At 32.2% G+C, this 12,374-nt stretch overlaps 3 protein-coding genes across 3 annotated transcripts in view; 2 read left to right on the top strand and 1 right to left on the bottom strand.

Moving 5' to 3' along the window:
• Positions 1-22: 22 nt before the first annotated feature.
• LOC123297369 (cactin) lies at positions 23-2,644 on the top strand. The gene is made up of 3 exons (XM_044879001.1): positions 23-148; positions 218-803; positions 1,098-2,644. The coding sequence occupies exons 1-3, from the start codon at positions 129-131 to the stop codon at positions 2,595-2,597; spliced, it is 2,106 nt and encodes a 701-aa protein (XP_044734936.1). The 5' UTR covers positions 23-128; the 3' UTR covers positions 2,598-2,644.
• A 1,421-nt stretch (positions 2,645-4,065) lies between these two features.
• On the top strand, positions 4,066-7,462 carry LOC123298155 (bromodomain-containing protein 8). The gene is made up of 2 exons (XM_044880072.1): positions 4,066-4,115; positions 4,200-7,462. The coding sequence occupies exon 2, from the start codon at positions 4,223-4,225 to the stop codon at positions 6,749-6,751; it is 2,529 nt and encodes an 842-aa protein (XP_044736007.1). The 5' UTR covers positions 4,066-4,115; positions 4,200-4,222; the 3' UTR covers positions 6,752-7,462.
• A 447-nt stretch (positions 7,463-7,909) lies between these two features.
• LOC123298256 (obscurin) overlaps positions 7,910-12,374 on the bottom strand; it is a 39,907-nt gene continuing 35,442 nt past the window's right edge. The window contains exons 30-38 of the mRNA XM_044880211.1: positions 12,051-12,315; positions 11,554-11,983; positions 11,115-11,250; positions 10,742-11,046; positions 10,543-10,672; positions 9,868-10,385; positions 9,096-9,794; positions 8,751-8,856; positions 7,910-8,295 (exon numbers count right to left, since the gene is read on the bottom strand). Of these exons, the coding sequence (XP_044736146.1) occupies positions 8,164-8,295; positions 8,751-8,856; positions 9,096-9,794; positions 9,868-10,385; positions 10,543-10,672; positions 10,742-11,046; positions 11,115-11,250; positions 11,554-11,983; positions 12,051-12,315 (2,721 nt within the window). The 3' untranslated portion in view covers positions 7,910-8,163. The remainder of the gene's footprint in view (positions 8,296-8,750; positions 8,857-9,095; positions 9,795-9,867; positions 10,386-10,542; positions 10,673-10,741; positions 11,047-11,114; positions 11,251-11,553; positions 11,984-12,050; positions 12,316-12,374) is intronic.

The following is a 12,374-nucleotide window of genomic DNA, read 5'->3' as shown; positions in this document are numbered from 1 at the left end:
GGTTGCATACATTTTGTCTTTACGTTGGCAAACATGGTGATTGGATAAAAATGTCAGATTTTTTATGTCATTTTTTTATTTTGAAGTAAATTAATTAAAAAACTAATTTTATTTAAAATATAGCTACAATGCCCAAAACAGATCACAAGTAATTATTTTAAGATAATTTATTTTGTTACAAAAAAATTTCGTATTAAATTATAACCTCTATTTATAGATCTCGAAGGCGAGAACGTAGCAGAGAAAGATCTCCAGAACGTAGAAAAACATCAAGTAGTCGAAGCAAAAAGCATAGCAAGCATAAATCTAGAGATAAATCTAGATCTCGAGAAAGATCCAAGCGTAGAGATCGTTCAGAGTCCAGAAAGCATCATAACAAACAATCGTCAAAACAACGTTCTTCGTCATCTTCATCATTGTCGTCGAATTCATCTACAAGTAGTTCAGGATCAAATAAATCCCTTAAATTACTTCAACGTTTACAAAAAGAACGAGTACGGCAAGTTGAATTGAAAAAACGACAGAAAGAAATATTGAAAGCAACAGAAACACCGGAAGAAAAACGACTTCGTAGGTTAATGAAAAAAGAAGCTAAGGAACGTAAACGTAAAGAAAGAATGGGATGGGATAATGAATATTTACATTATACAAACACTGATAATCCGTTCGGTGATGGAAATCTGCTTTCGACATTTGTTTGGAATAAAAAGTTGGCTAAAGAAGGCTTAACAGAAGTAACAAGAGAAGAATTAGAAGCTCGAAATAGACATAAGCAAGAAGAAAATAAACGAGAATTAGAAAAGGTAATTAAAATTTTTCAAAGTAATAATTCTAGCCCTGATATTTATCACCCAAAAATATTTCTTTAATACCTAAATTTTCTGATGAATCTTATAATACCTATAATTTGACCTTTTATACTTTTTGGACATTTCTTTGAAGTAAATTAATGTGTCCATTGAACACGGTATAGGCCACAGTAAAAATCAAATAAAGATACAGAGAAATATAGACATTTTGTTGCCTCTGATTCATTTTTTTGTCTAACAGTCCAATTTGTATATTTTTGTAAATATAATTTTCGAAAATGTTTATAGGTAAAAAAACGACGCTTAGAAAGAGAAATGGAGCGACAACAACGTGAAGAAGAATTATCCATGTTACAAAGAAGTAAAGAAGCTGCACAATTTGAAGAATGGGAACGTCAAGAAGATAAATTTCATCTGGAACAAGCTCGGTTACGATCACGTATACGAATTCAAGATGGCCGCGCAAAACCAATCGATTTACTTGCAAAATATATCAGTGCTGAAGAGGAAGTCGACGCTGTTGAAATGCATGAGCCCTACATGTACCTTAATGGTTTACAAATTGAAGATCTCGAAGATTTAATTGAAGATATTAAAGTTTACAAAGAATTGGAACGTGGTAAAAATTTAGATTATTGGAATGATATAACAGTGATTGTCGAAGATGAGCTTCATAAATTACGCAAACTCTTCAAACAGAACGAATACGAAGCTGCTATGGGTCGTCGTGAAGGAATACATCAATCCGTTGTAAAAGAAGTCACATCTGTATTTAAAGGTAAAACCGCTGCACAATTGGAAGCATTACAAACTCAAATTGAGAATAAAATCAATGGGAAATTTGACGGTATCGATATTGGATACTGGGAATCTCTATTATCACAATTAAAAGCTCATATGGCCAGAGCACGTTTACGAGATCGTCATCAAGAAAACTTGCTTAAAAAATTAGAAGTATTAAAAGCTGAACAATGTGTTGGAACTGATCAAAATGAAGAAGAATCAAAAAGTTCAAGACCAGAAGCTTCAACTAGTGCAAGCACTTCTCAACAAGTTGAGGTCAAAATTGAACCCGATGATGATTCCCAACATAGTACGCAGTCTGAAGATATGTCTGAAGATGTTGCCAATACTATGCTATCCGAATGTTTTGCCGAATATGATTCGGGTGGTTATAGTCCCGTCTATTTGAAGAGTTCACATTTAGAACCAGGTACGATAGTTGTTACCGAAGAAGATGATTTAAAACGTTTAGAATTTGCACGTTTACAAGTATTGGGCAGTGGAAATAAGGTCGAAAATGTACAAACTGAAGAAGAAAAAGCACTTCAAATTGAAGCTCGCAAAGGAATGAATAACGATGAAGCTGAATTTTCTGTTGAGATGAGTTTAGATACACAAATATATCTATGGTCCGATAAATATCGTCCACGTAAACCAAGATACTTTAATCGTGTACATACTGGATTCGAATGGAATAAATATAATCAAACTCATTACGATATGGATAATCCACCTCCGAAAATTGTACAGGGATACAAATTTAATATTTTTTATCCAGATTTGATTGATAAAAGTAGCACACCAGAATATTTTTTGACTCCTTGCTCGGACAATAGAGATTTTGCAATTTTACGATTTCATGCTGGACCTCCGTATGAGGATATTGCATTTAAAATAGTGAATCGAGAATGGGAATATTCATATAAACGTGGTTTTCGATGTCAATTTCATAATAATATTTTTCAATTATGGTTTCATTTCAAACGGTATCGATATCGAAGATAATTTTTTGTATGTATTTTTTATAACATTCTCATTGTATTTTATTTCCAATCGCTACAATTATGTTTTGAACTTTATTTGTATTTGTACATAAAATATGGTTATGTAAATTATTTTAATTTAAACTTCATTAAATAATTAACTGAAAAAGTTTTTTTTTTATTATTTGCAAAATAAAACTGCGAATTTTTCACCTGAAAACATACAAAAAATTTAGTCCGATCCACTGTTATTTTATTTCAAAAAGTATTTTTGAGATTGTTCCACAAGACCATTAGTTGAAGCTTCTTGCAAATTTTCAACTCTCTACCATTTATGGTTTTTTGTCCTAATTTGCGCCCTAGCCACCTGCAAAATTTTGTCCCAATTTGCGACCACACGGATAAACAGTGACATTTACAAAAAATGTTTCAAACAACAGTTGTTTATTTTTTTATAATGAACATTTTGTACATTTAAACTTTTGTTCTATCTCTAACGATAGGTCTTACTCCTACGTACCCAAGATCCAATTGACCTCTATTGCACTATTGCTCATTTACGAACTTAGTCTCACTGTTTACGCCCTGAGCATGCTATAAAAATAGCGTTCAGCATGATATCTCATTTTACGTTTGTTTTTGTTGTTTACTTTTAATCATGCATACGATATTTATTTACATCATGGTCTCTTCGATTATCATTGATATTTTTAATATGATGCATATACAGTGTAAACTAAATTGACAAATATTTTGTCTAGCAATCTTAATTAAAGAGAATTGAAAAAAATACACTCGTACCAGGACTCGAACCCGGACTTCTTAGATTCATGTCAAGCGCCTCATCTCATTTTTTTGAGTTATCGTGTCCACAGACAGACTGACGGACAACCGGAAATGGACTAACTGGGTGATTTTATGAAAACCTATACCAAAATTTTGTTTGTAGTATCAATATTTTTAAGCGTTACAAAGAGGGTCTAAACTTAGTATACCTTGATATAAATTACATATATACAGGTTATAACAATAGAACTCTCCGAAGACCTTACAATTGATAATCATATTCACCAAACATTATGAATAGTTGTTCATTAACATTATAGAGAGCTTCATTAAAAATGGAGATAGGGAATTACTTTTAGTATGTAAATTCCAACGATTTTGCAGCTAGTTGGAATTCTAATTTTTCGCTCAAAGCCAGCGACAAGCGTCATTATGAGGTTACATCTTAAGATAAATTTGATCTTATCTCTATGGATAAATTCCACCCAAAAAATGCAATCAGGTACATTTAACCCCAAGGCGAGTATTTTAAAAGATATTTGTCGCTCATTCTTAGGATTTCTGCGATATCTCAGAATCTTAAATAGTCGTCCAATAAGCTCGATTTTGGTTTATATTATACATGTCTATGATTGTAAAAGAATAATAAGTTGCATTATGGTTGAATTATTGTGTAAAAAGCACGGTTGCATGACATAAATATAAACAAAAGCAAAATTTAAGAGTTCTAACCTAAAAATACACGAAAAATAAAGTATGTAATATTTGAATTAATTAATATTTTTAAAATTATAACAATTAATTATTAAATATATAAAAAATTATATTTTCACAAAAGCGCTTACACATCAAAATATAAGTATGACTACAATTCAAGAACAATTACAAAGGAAGCGCGTTCCTATCGATATATGGGATACCAAAGAAAAATTATTGTTAGCATCGGCTGTTGTACGTAGCGGTGATCAAAATTGGATGTCGGTAAGCCGTTTAATGAAAACTTTAGGTCACACAACTAGACCTAGTGATTGGTATTCACAAAAAAATTGTGCTGCGCAATACGGATTATTGTTGGAAAATGTAGAGACTCCCAAACGTAAAAAACGTACAACTGGTACAGAATCCGTAATAGAAACTCCAAGTGAAAGTATCCTCCGACGTTTGAAAGAAGAAAGAATGCTAGAATTGAAAAAAATTATGAATGAAGAACGAAAAACGTATCTAAAATTAAAAGAAGAAATTAACTTAGTGAAAAGTGGCCGGGCTGATGAAATGCAATTACGTGAAATGTGTTTACAAATTGAACAAGAAAATAAACAAAAAGAAAGGGAAGCACAATTGTATGCGGATTGGTTGAAACAACGCGAAGAAAAGAAAATAGAACTTGAAAGACAATGGAGACCTAAATTTTATACACAAACTGGACAAAAACGAAAAATTTCAGAAGTCGAAGGAGCTTTAGAATCACCAAAATTAGAACCTCCATCATCGGAAGATAATTCTCAGGAGACAAATAAACCTGCCATGTCTCCCTTACTTACAAGTTTACTCAAATCACCGTCTCCAGCTCCAAATGCGACTTCATCGATTTTACATTCTGCGATTACGAATAATAATCAGCGTGGAGCATCCCCAACCATAGCCAGTTTATTAAATTCAACACCAGAAGTATCTGTTTCACCAAGTCTACAACAACTTGTTAGTACGGCGATTGGCCAAGAGCCAACTCCTTCGCCAAATGTAACCGCAGTTCAACCTCCAATTCAAAATATTGAATCAGGGCTTATTTCTGCAACTTTACCTCCAGGATTATTATTACCTGATCCTGCGAGTATTAAAAAGGAAGATGCTACTTTACCACCACCTTTAGCGATTCCTTCTGATAATATTGACGAAGAAATGTCGTTAATTGAAGAAGTTATTAAAGATGTTGAAGAAAATGAAAGTAAAGAATTATTGGAACGTAAGGAAGATACGACACTTTCTGAAACAGATCAAAGTAAAATTGGGGATATAAAAAACGAATTGGATAAAACTGTAAAAGAAAATCAACAAGCGGGGGTTGCAAATTTATTAAATGCTATAACGCAACCTTTAGAAACGCCACCTGTAAAAATTGAAGAACCTAAAGAACCAGATACACAAGTCGAAGAAGCAAAAGTAGAAAAATCAACCGACGAAACAAATATACAACAAGCAGCTAAAGTATCTACGGCTCCCAGTACTCCGTCAATTCGAGAAGTTTCCGTGGTTTTAGAAGATATTGATTCAACGACTGTCACACCGAATGTTGAAGTAAAAAAGGAAATTGAAATACCAGAAGAATTTGATAAAGATAGTAGTTCAACTAGAGATAGTGAGATAAAAATTGAAGATCGTGAAGAAACAACAAATGAATCAACGGTAACTGAATCAATATCTCAAATATCTAGCGAAGATACAAACGAAGAGGTGAAAACTGAAGTTAAAAAAGAGACACAAAAAGATGAAGATATCACAAAAGAAATGAAAGAAGAAAAAATAGAAACAGAAATTCGATCCACAACTCCAGTTAAGGAAGATATTACTGATGATTTACCAAAATCATCGTTAACTGACGATTCAGACTTCGATGAATCATCAACACCGTTAGTTAAAACCGAAAAAGTAAAACGTGATTATTCACGAAATAAAAAGAAAGAAGAAAAAGAAATTGAATTTTTATTAGGAGAAGATAAACTAGAAAATGACGATGATAAAGATTTATTAGATGATTTAGAATCATTAGACACGGACAAGAAAGATATGAAAATGAAAATAAAAAATACAGAAGATCGATCTGAGAGTCCATGGACTGAGGAAGAAGCAGATATATCGTCAGTACGTACGAAACGTCGCTATTCAACACCAGCTACCCCTAGCGATTCAGTACCAAATAGTCCAGCATCGAGTTTGGCTGGATTTGAAGATGATCGAGAGTATCGTGCTTGGAAAAAATCGGTTATGCTTGTGTATAACCGTATGGCTACACATAAATACGCTTCGTTATTTTTACGTCCAATTACAGACGAACAAGCACCAGGATATCATAACATCATACGCGAACCGAAGGACTTACAATCGTTACGACGTAATATTGACAATGGGCAAATTAAAACAACTCAAGAATTTATACGATATATTTTATTAATGCTCCAAAATGCTCTTATGTACAATAAAACAAATGAATATGTTTATAATATGGCGAGAGAAATGCAAAATGAATGCATTGAGCAAATTCAAATTTTGGTACAAGCTCAAGCTCAAGTTGAAACACCAGCGCGAAGAGAGACACGAACAAGTGAACCAGGTATTATTAAACATAAACCTGATTTATCAGTTTCGAAAAGTCGAAAACGAAAGATAGAATAAATATTTTTATTTTTTTCACGTTCATCATTCCGAAAATTATTTCTGAGAAAAGAAGATAATCATAAAATTCTAATTTTAAATTGTTGACATCCACCAACGATTATCGTGTGGTCAGATTATGAATTTTTTCATTTTTTTTTGTCTACAATCTAAATAATTTCCAATCCTCATTTTACAATTTTTGAAGTAATTTCAAACCTTCAAAAGACGTTCAGTTGTAACAAATAACGTAATTTTATTTCATAAGATAAACTATAGGGATTTATTGTTCGAACTCGTCCTGATAGAGTAAAAATTGTATGCAATACGCGCGGTTTGATTAGTTTATGAAATATGTTACTTCGATTCATTTAACTGGTCGTGGTTTTAAATGCGCCATCGGATTTTACAAAAAAAATTGTATATTACACATCTAGGAAGCAAAAGTAAAGAATATCTCAGATCTTATGTTCACTGTCGCCCGAGACGAAGGCGAGATATTCTTTACTTGCTCTCGTGGTGTGTATACTATTTTTCTGCTCGGTGCAGGCTAAAAGTACCTACTTCGTTTAGCATAGCGGGACGATAGATGTCACTTTCCGCCCCGAGTTTTATCAATTAATTGTGTCGTTTTGAACAAAATTAAATGTACCTTACATTACCGAAAAACCAATGTAATCCATTATGTTATGCCAGTGTACAATAATTTATTTATATGAACTATGTAATAAATTTAATTAGCTTAATTAAATAGATTTTTATCTCTTTTAAAATTATATAATTTAATTAATTCCCTAATTACTAAAATTTATTCCTGGGGTAAGACAACGTCTAAGCTGTTGGGCCAAAACAAAATACGCAAAAGGTAAGTAATATATTTTATTAAAACGAAAGTAATTATTGAAGAAATCTTTTTGTTTTGTTTGTGATTATAGGCCAAATTGATAAAAATGAAAATTCTTTGGAAAAATTTACTATTTCTACACACAAGAAGCTATTTGGATTGTTAGGATTTGTGTACTTACTAGTCTTAGGTAAGATGATAAAAAATAAAGTTTTTTTTAAACAATTTATTTTTGATTTCATAAATACAAATACGATTATTTTAATAGAAAATTTGCAGAATTCATGCAAATTAAATTGATACATAATTTGAAAGTCTATCTAGTTTTATATTTTTCTTAATGTTGGGAAATAAAATTAGTCGATTATTTAAAAAACATATCTTCATCAATATTATTTTAAAAAATTTTTCGTTTTTTGACATCAGTTTTTTTGTTTTAATTAAAAAAAATTTTTCATTTGCAAATTCTCTATTATAACAGTTTCAACACTTTAAATTTAATCTGTTGATAACCATGAATAAAACTTTACATCTTAAATAATAATTAACGTGAATATAAAATTTAATTTATAGTCTCATATTATATACTTTAAGGGGCCGTTAAAATTTCTTCTTGTATACTGTTTGAACGGCCTAATGGTCCTTTTGCTCCACTAATACTTGTTAAAGATGTTGATTGTGCAGCATCTGATTTTTGATTATGATATTCTTCGTTATATTCCTAAACATTATAAAGCATTATTGTTTAGATTCTTGGATGGATTAGATTCCTATTAAGTTTATACTGAATCGAAATTAATAAAATAATGATTTTTGAAAACCGAAAATTTGACTACTAGAGAGTATGTTTTATTCAAAGATTTTTGGTTCAAATTGTAATTTAGGAAGAGATTTTATCAGTTTACACTATCCCTCATATTGACAAGGTAACGGAATGCTATAATTTTCTTAAAAAATTTCATCTTTAGGGTCATGGAGACCGTTCTAAAAATTTTATTAAAAAAGGATTTCTAATCTTTGGACGAATGTCTACTTGAGATGAAATATCTCGAGTTTAATAACATGAGTTATTATCAGAGATTTTTCAAAGTTCTTTGTTATCGATTTTCGATGTGCATAGGTACTTGTGAAACACAAGTAGATATTCGTCCTCATAATTTTGAAATAATTTCTTACTTTAAGTCGATTTCCTAAAAATACTGCACGTTCGCGTTTCTTTATCATAAAGTCGGATGGCATAAACCAACGATTTTCGTGACATTCTTCAGCTGTTGGTCGTTTACTGAAATAATAATCGGAATATTAAAAATGTTTTGATATCAAGTAATACAGAGTGATTGCCAAAACTCAATAAACATATCATGCGGAAACCATTTTATTATGCAAATTTTATAGAAGAATTTCTACCGTTCTTCAATTCCAAGATTGTTTGGAACAGATTTCGGTAAATTTAAGAAAATCGTTTTTTGCATAAAATGTATAATGATTTTTGAACCACTCCTTTTCAATTAATATACATACTTTGGGTTTCGTTTGAAAATTAACATAATAAAACGAACAGCTTCCTGTGATAATTCTTTATACAGATGTTCAAAACGATATCTAGCATATAAAATATTTTGTCTAGTTTCTTCGGCATCTTTACCACGGAACGGTGATGTACCAGACAATAAAACATAAGTTAAAACACCTACAGACCAAATATCCGATTGTGGGAATGCGGGTTCTTCACTTAATACTTCAGGTGATGTATATTCCGGATGGCTATCTGTATTTGAAACATTCGTACCTAATTTTGCAACTTTTTGTACTGATCCAAAATCAACCAATTTAACTTGTACACTTCGTACTGTACTAAGTACAACGTTGTCCGGTTGAATATCTAAATGAGCGAATCCTCTCCAATGTAAATATTGTAACCCATCAATAACTTGGGAAATAATTGTGGCCACAGTTTGTTCTGAATATTCATGACGTAATGACAAGTATGTAAGAACGTCAGCACCTTGTAATCTTTCAGCAATTAATGCTGCAATTGGACTTTCAGGTTTTCTGAATCCAGCCAATAAAGATACAATTCGTTCATGACGTAAACTACGCCAAGCGTCCCATTCTTGTTGTGTTCGTTCAATTGTTTCTGTTTTGCATTCTAATAATTTTGCAGTACATACAGAGTCATTTGATTTATTTACAGCTTTAACTACCACTGAAAAGCGTCCTCTGAAATGTAATAACAAATATTAAATTCTTAAAAAATATAAAATTCTTGCCGTTTTTATATTAATTATATTACCTAGATATTTCAGAAATGAAATTATATTCATCTGTAACATTTGTTTTTGTATCCCATTCGATTGGATTCTTTTCTATAGAATAATCCAATTTTGTCTTTTCTTCAATCACAATTTGGTGTCCTGAATCAGTTAATTGTTGTAAATGTGTCATCGCGCGGCTCATTTGAATTTTAGGTGTTCCTGCTGCTTTTGTTTTTACAACTGCTGTAGTTATACCAAAATCACCCCAACCAAAAACATTTCTTGCTGCTAAACGATAAATATAATTCTTTTCCGGTTGTAAATCTTTGATTAAATAGAATTCATGGTCGATGTTATCGGCACATTGAATCCATTCCACTTCGTCACAAAGTTTATATTGTAAACTGTAACATAATACTTGAGAATATCCATCATGTTTTGGTTGCCGCCATGTTAGTAATACTTCTGTGTCTGATACTTGTGACGCTGTTGGAGAATCAGGAGAGTCTGGTGTTGTACCCAAGACTACACGAGTCCTTGTGATGGTTTGCCCAACCTATTGATAAAGTTTCGATCAGTAATTAATTACATTGAAAAATTTCAGACAAAACTCCTTGGGTGCTTTACCCCCATTTTATTCAAGGAATTCGTTGTTGGAAATTTTTTGATATATTTAGAAAAACTCTTATTTTATAAAATTGTGTTCAAAATACCTTGTTTCTCGCAACAATTTTATAGAGACCAACATCGAATTCTATAGCAGGGCACAATTTTAAGATGGATCTTCCATCTTCATCTGTTGTAAGTTTTACACGGTTGTTTTCTCCAATTATGGTATCATTTCTGCAAAACAAAATATGTTTAGTGCCAGTCCTTGAAATAGTAGCCATTACTGAAAATGTTAGCACATACTTGAAAAATTGGACTACAGGTGTTGGGTCACCAACTGCAAAGCAAACTAATTCAGCTTCTTGCCCTTGAACTATTGGTACAATTTGTTGTTTTTCTCTGAAAAATGGTAGAGAACCACTTTGTTTGCTTTCAATTAATGCTTCAGCTTCAGCATACGTATCCAATCGATATCCTAATTCATGCCGTAAACGACGTAAAGAATATGTATCGGCTGAACCGTATTTACTAATACGTTCTTTTCGTTCATCATCAATTTCTTCATCCATAACATCAGTGAATCGTCTACGTTCATGAATTGATGGAGTCTACGAAGACAATTAAATTCATGAATTATCGCAAAATTAGTACTTTTTTATTTGTACTTTTTTCTTACCCTCCAATCGTAATCAGAGTCACCTAGTGTACGGCCAGGACGAACTTGAGCTGCTACTTTCATATATTCACGTAATCGTACAGGGAAATCGGTATCACGTAATTGCAGTAGATATGTATCGGGTCCATTCTGGTAACTGATAAAGAAATAATTCAAGTTAATAACAATGGGATTTTACCTTCTTTTATGTTACACATCACTGTATAATTTGATGTGGGCGGGGAAAAAAGACGAGACAATTTATGAAACTAGAAGTTAGTAGATTGTGTTGGTAGAGTTAATTGCAGAATATCATCAGTGCAACGACACTACAATCAATTAACAGATTCGGTTTCGAACCTGTAACCTTCTAACTTTAAACTCAATGGTAGTATAATAAGCCTTCATCATCGCCCGCAGCATCGTGTGAGGTATGGTTTCAAATATTTTTGATACTTACTGACTTTCAGATTTGATAACACCAATTTCATAATCCAATCCTGGACGTTCTGGAATACGTGTTTCCCAAGAACCTGGTTTGCGTGGAATACGTTCTGGAGTTCTTGATGTGGGTGTATAAGTTTCGCCAGGTGGATAAACCATACGTGATGGATCCGAATCAGCAACAGTAAGTTTATTACGACGATACCATGTTTTACACGATGCATTATCATACCATTCACGATATAGATTATAGTAGTTTCGTAAACGCTCTGTACTAATTTTATATTCATCGGCGGGTGCTTTGTCAGCTCGAGTAAGCCATGGGTGTTTGAGAGCAGTTTTTACATCCATTCTACCTTCAGCACTGAATATTAACAATTTGCTGATAAAATCTTGTGCTTCGCTACTAATATTAATCCACCATTCATCAGTGAATTCCCAATTTCCTGTAAAAATATCCGTGTTTTCTAAAATGCAATACACACCCTTTTTATTAAAAACAAAAAAACATACCTGATCGAACTTTAGTTAAGGTCTCACGATCGTCTTTACCACGGAATGGTGAAATTCCAGAAAGTAAAATATAAGTAATAATACCTAAACTCCACATATCGGTGGCTAAACCTACACCTTCGCCATTAGCTGTTTCTGGACTTACATATTCTGGTACTCCATAATGTAATGGAGCTAATCTACCCATAGCAATGCGCCTTGCTAATCCAAAATCACATATTTTAAGATCATCACTTCCTGGATGAGAAATTAATAAATCACCAATCTGAAAATAGGAGTAGATTATTATAAAATTTCGTTCTAAAAGACGAAATCAGCTTTATA

Source organism: Chrysoperla carnea, chromosome 4, assembly GCF_905475395.1.
Source record: "Chrysoperla carnea chromosome 4, inChrCarn1.1, whole genome shotgun sequence".
Lineage (NCBI taxonomy): Eukaryota > Metazoa > Arthropoda > Insecta > Neuroptera > Chrysopidae > Chrysoperla > Chrysoperla carnea.
Note: the sequence above shows the minus strand (reverse complement) of the source record. Positions and strands in the feature narration are given on the sequence as shown.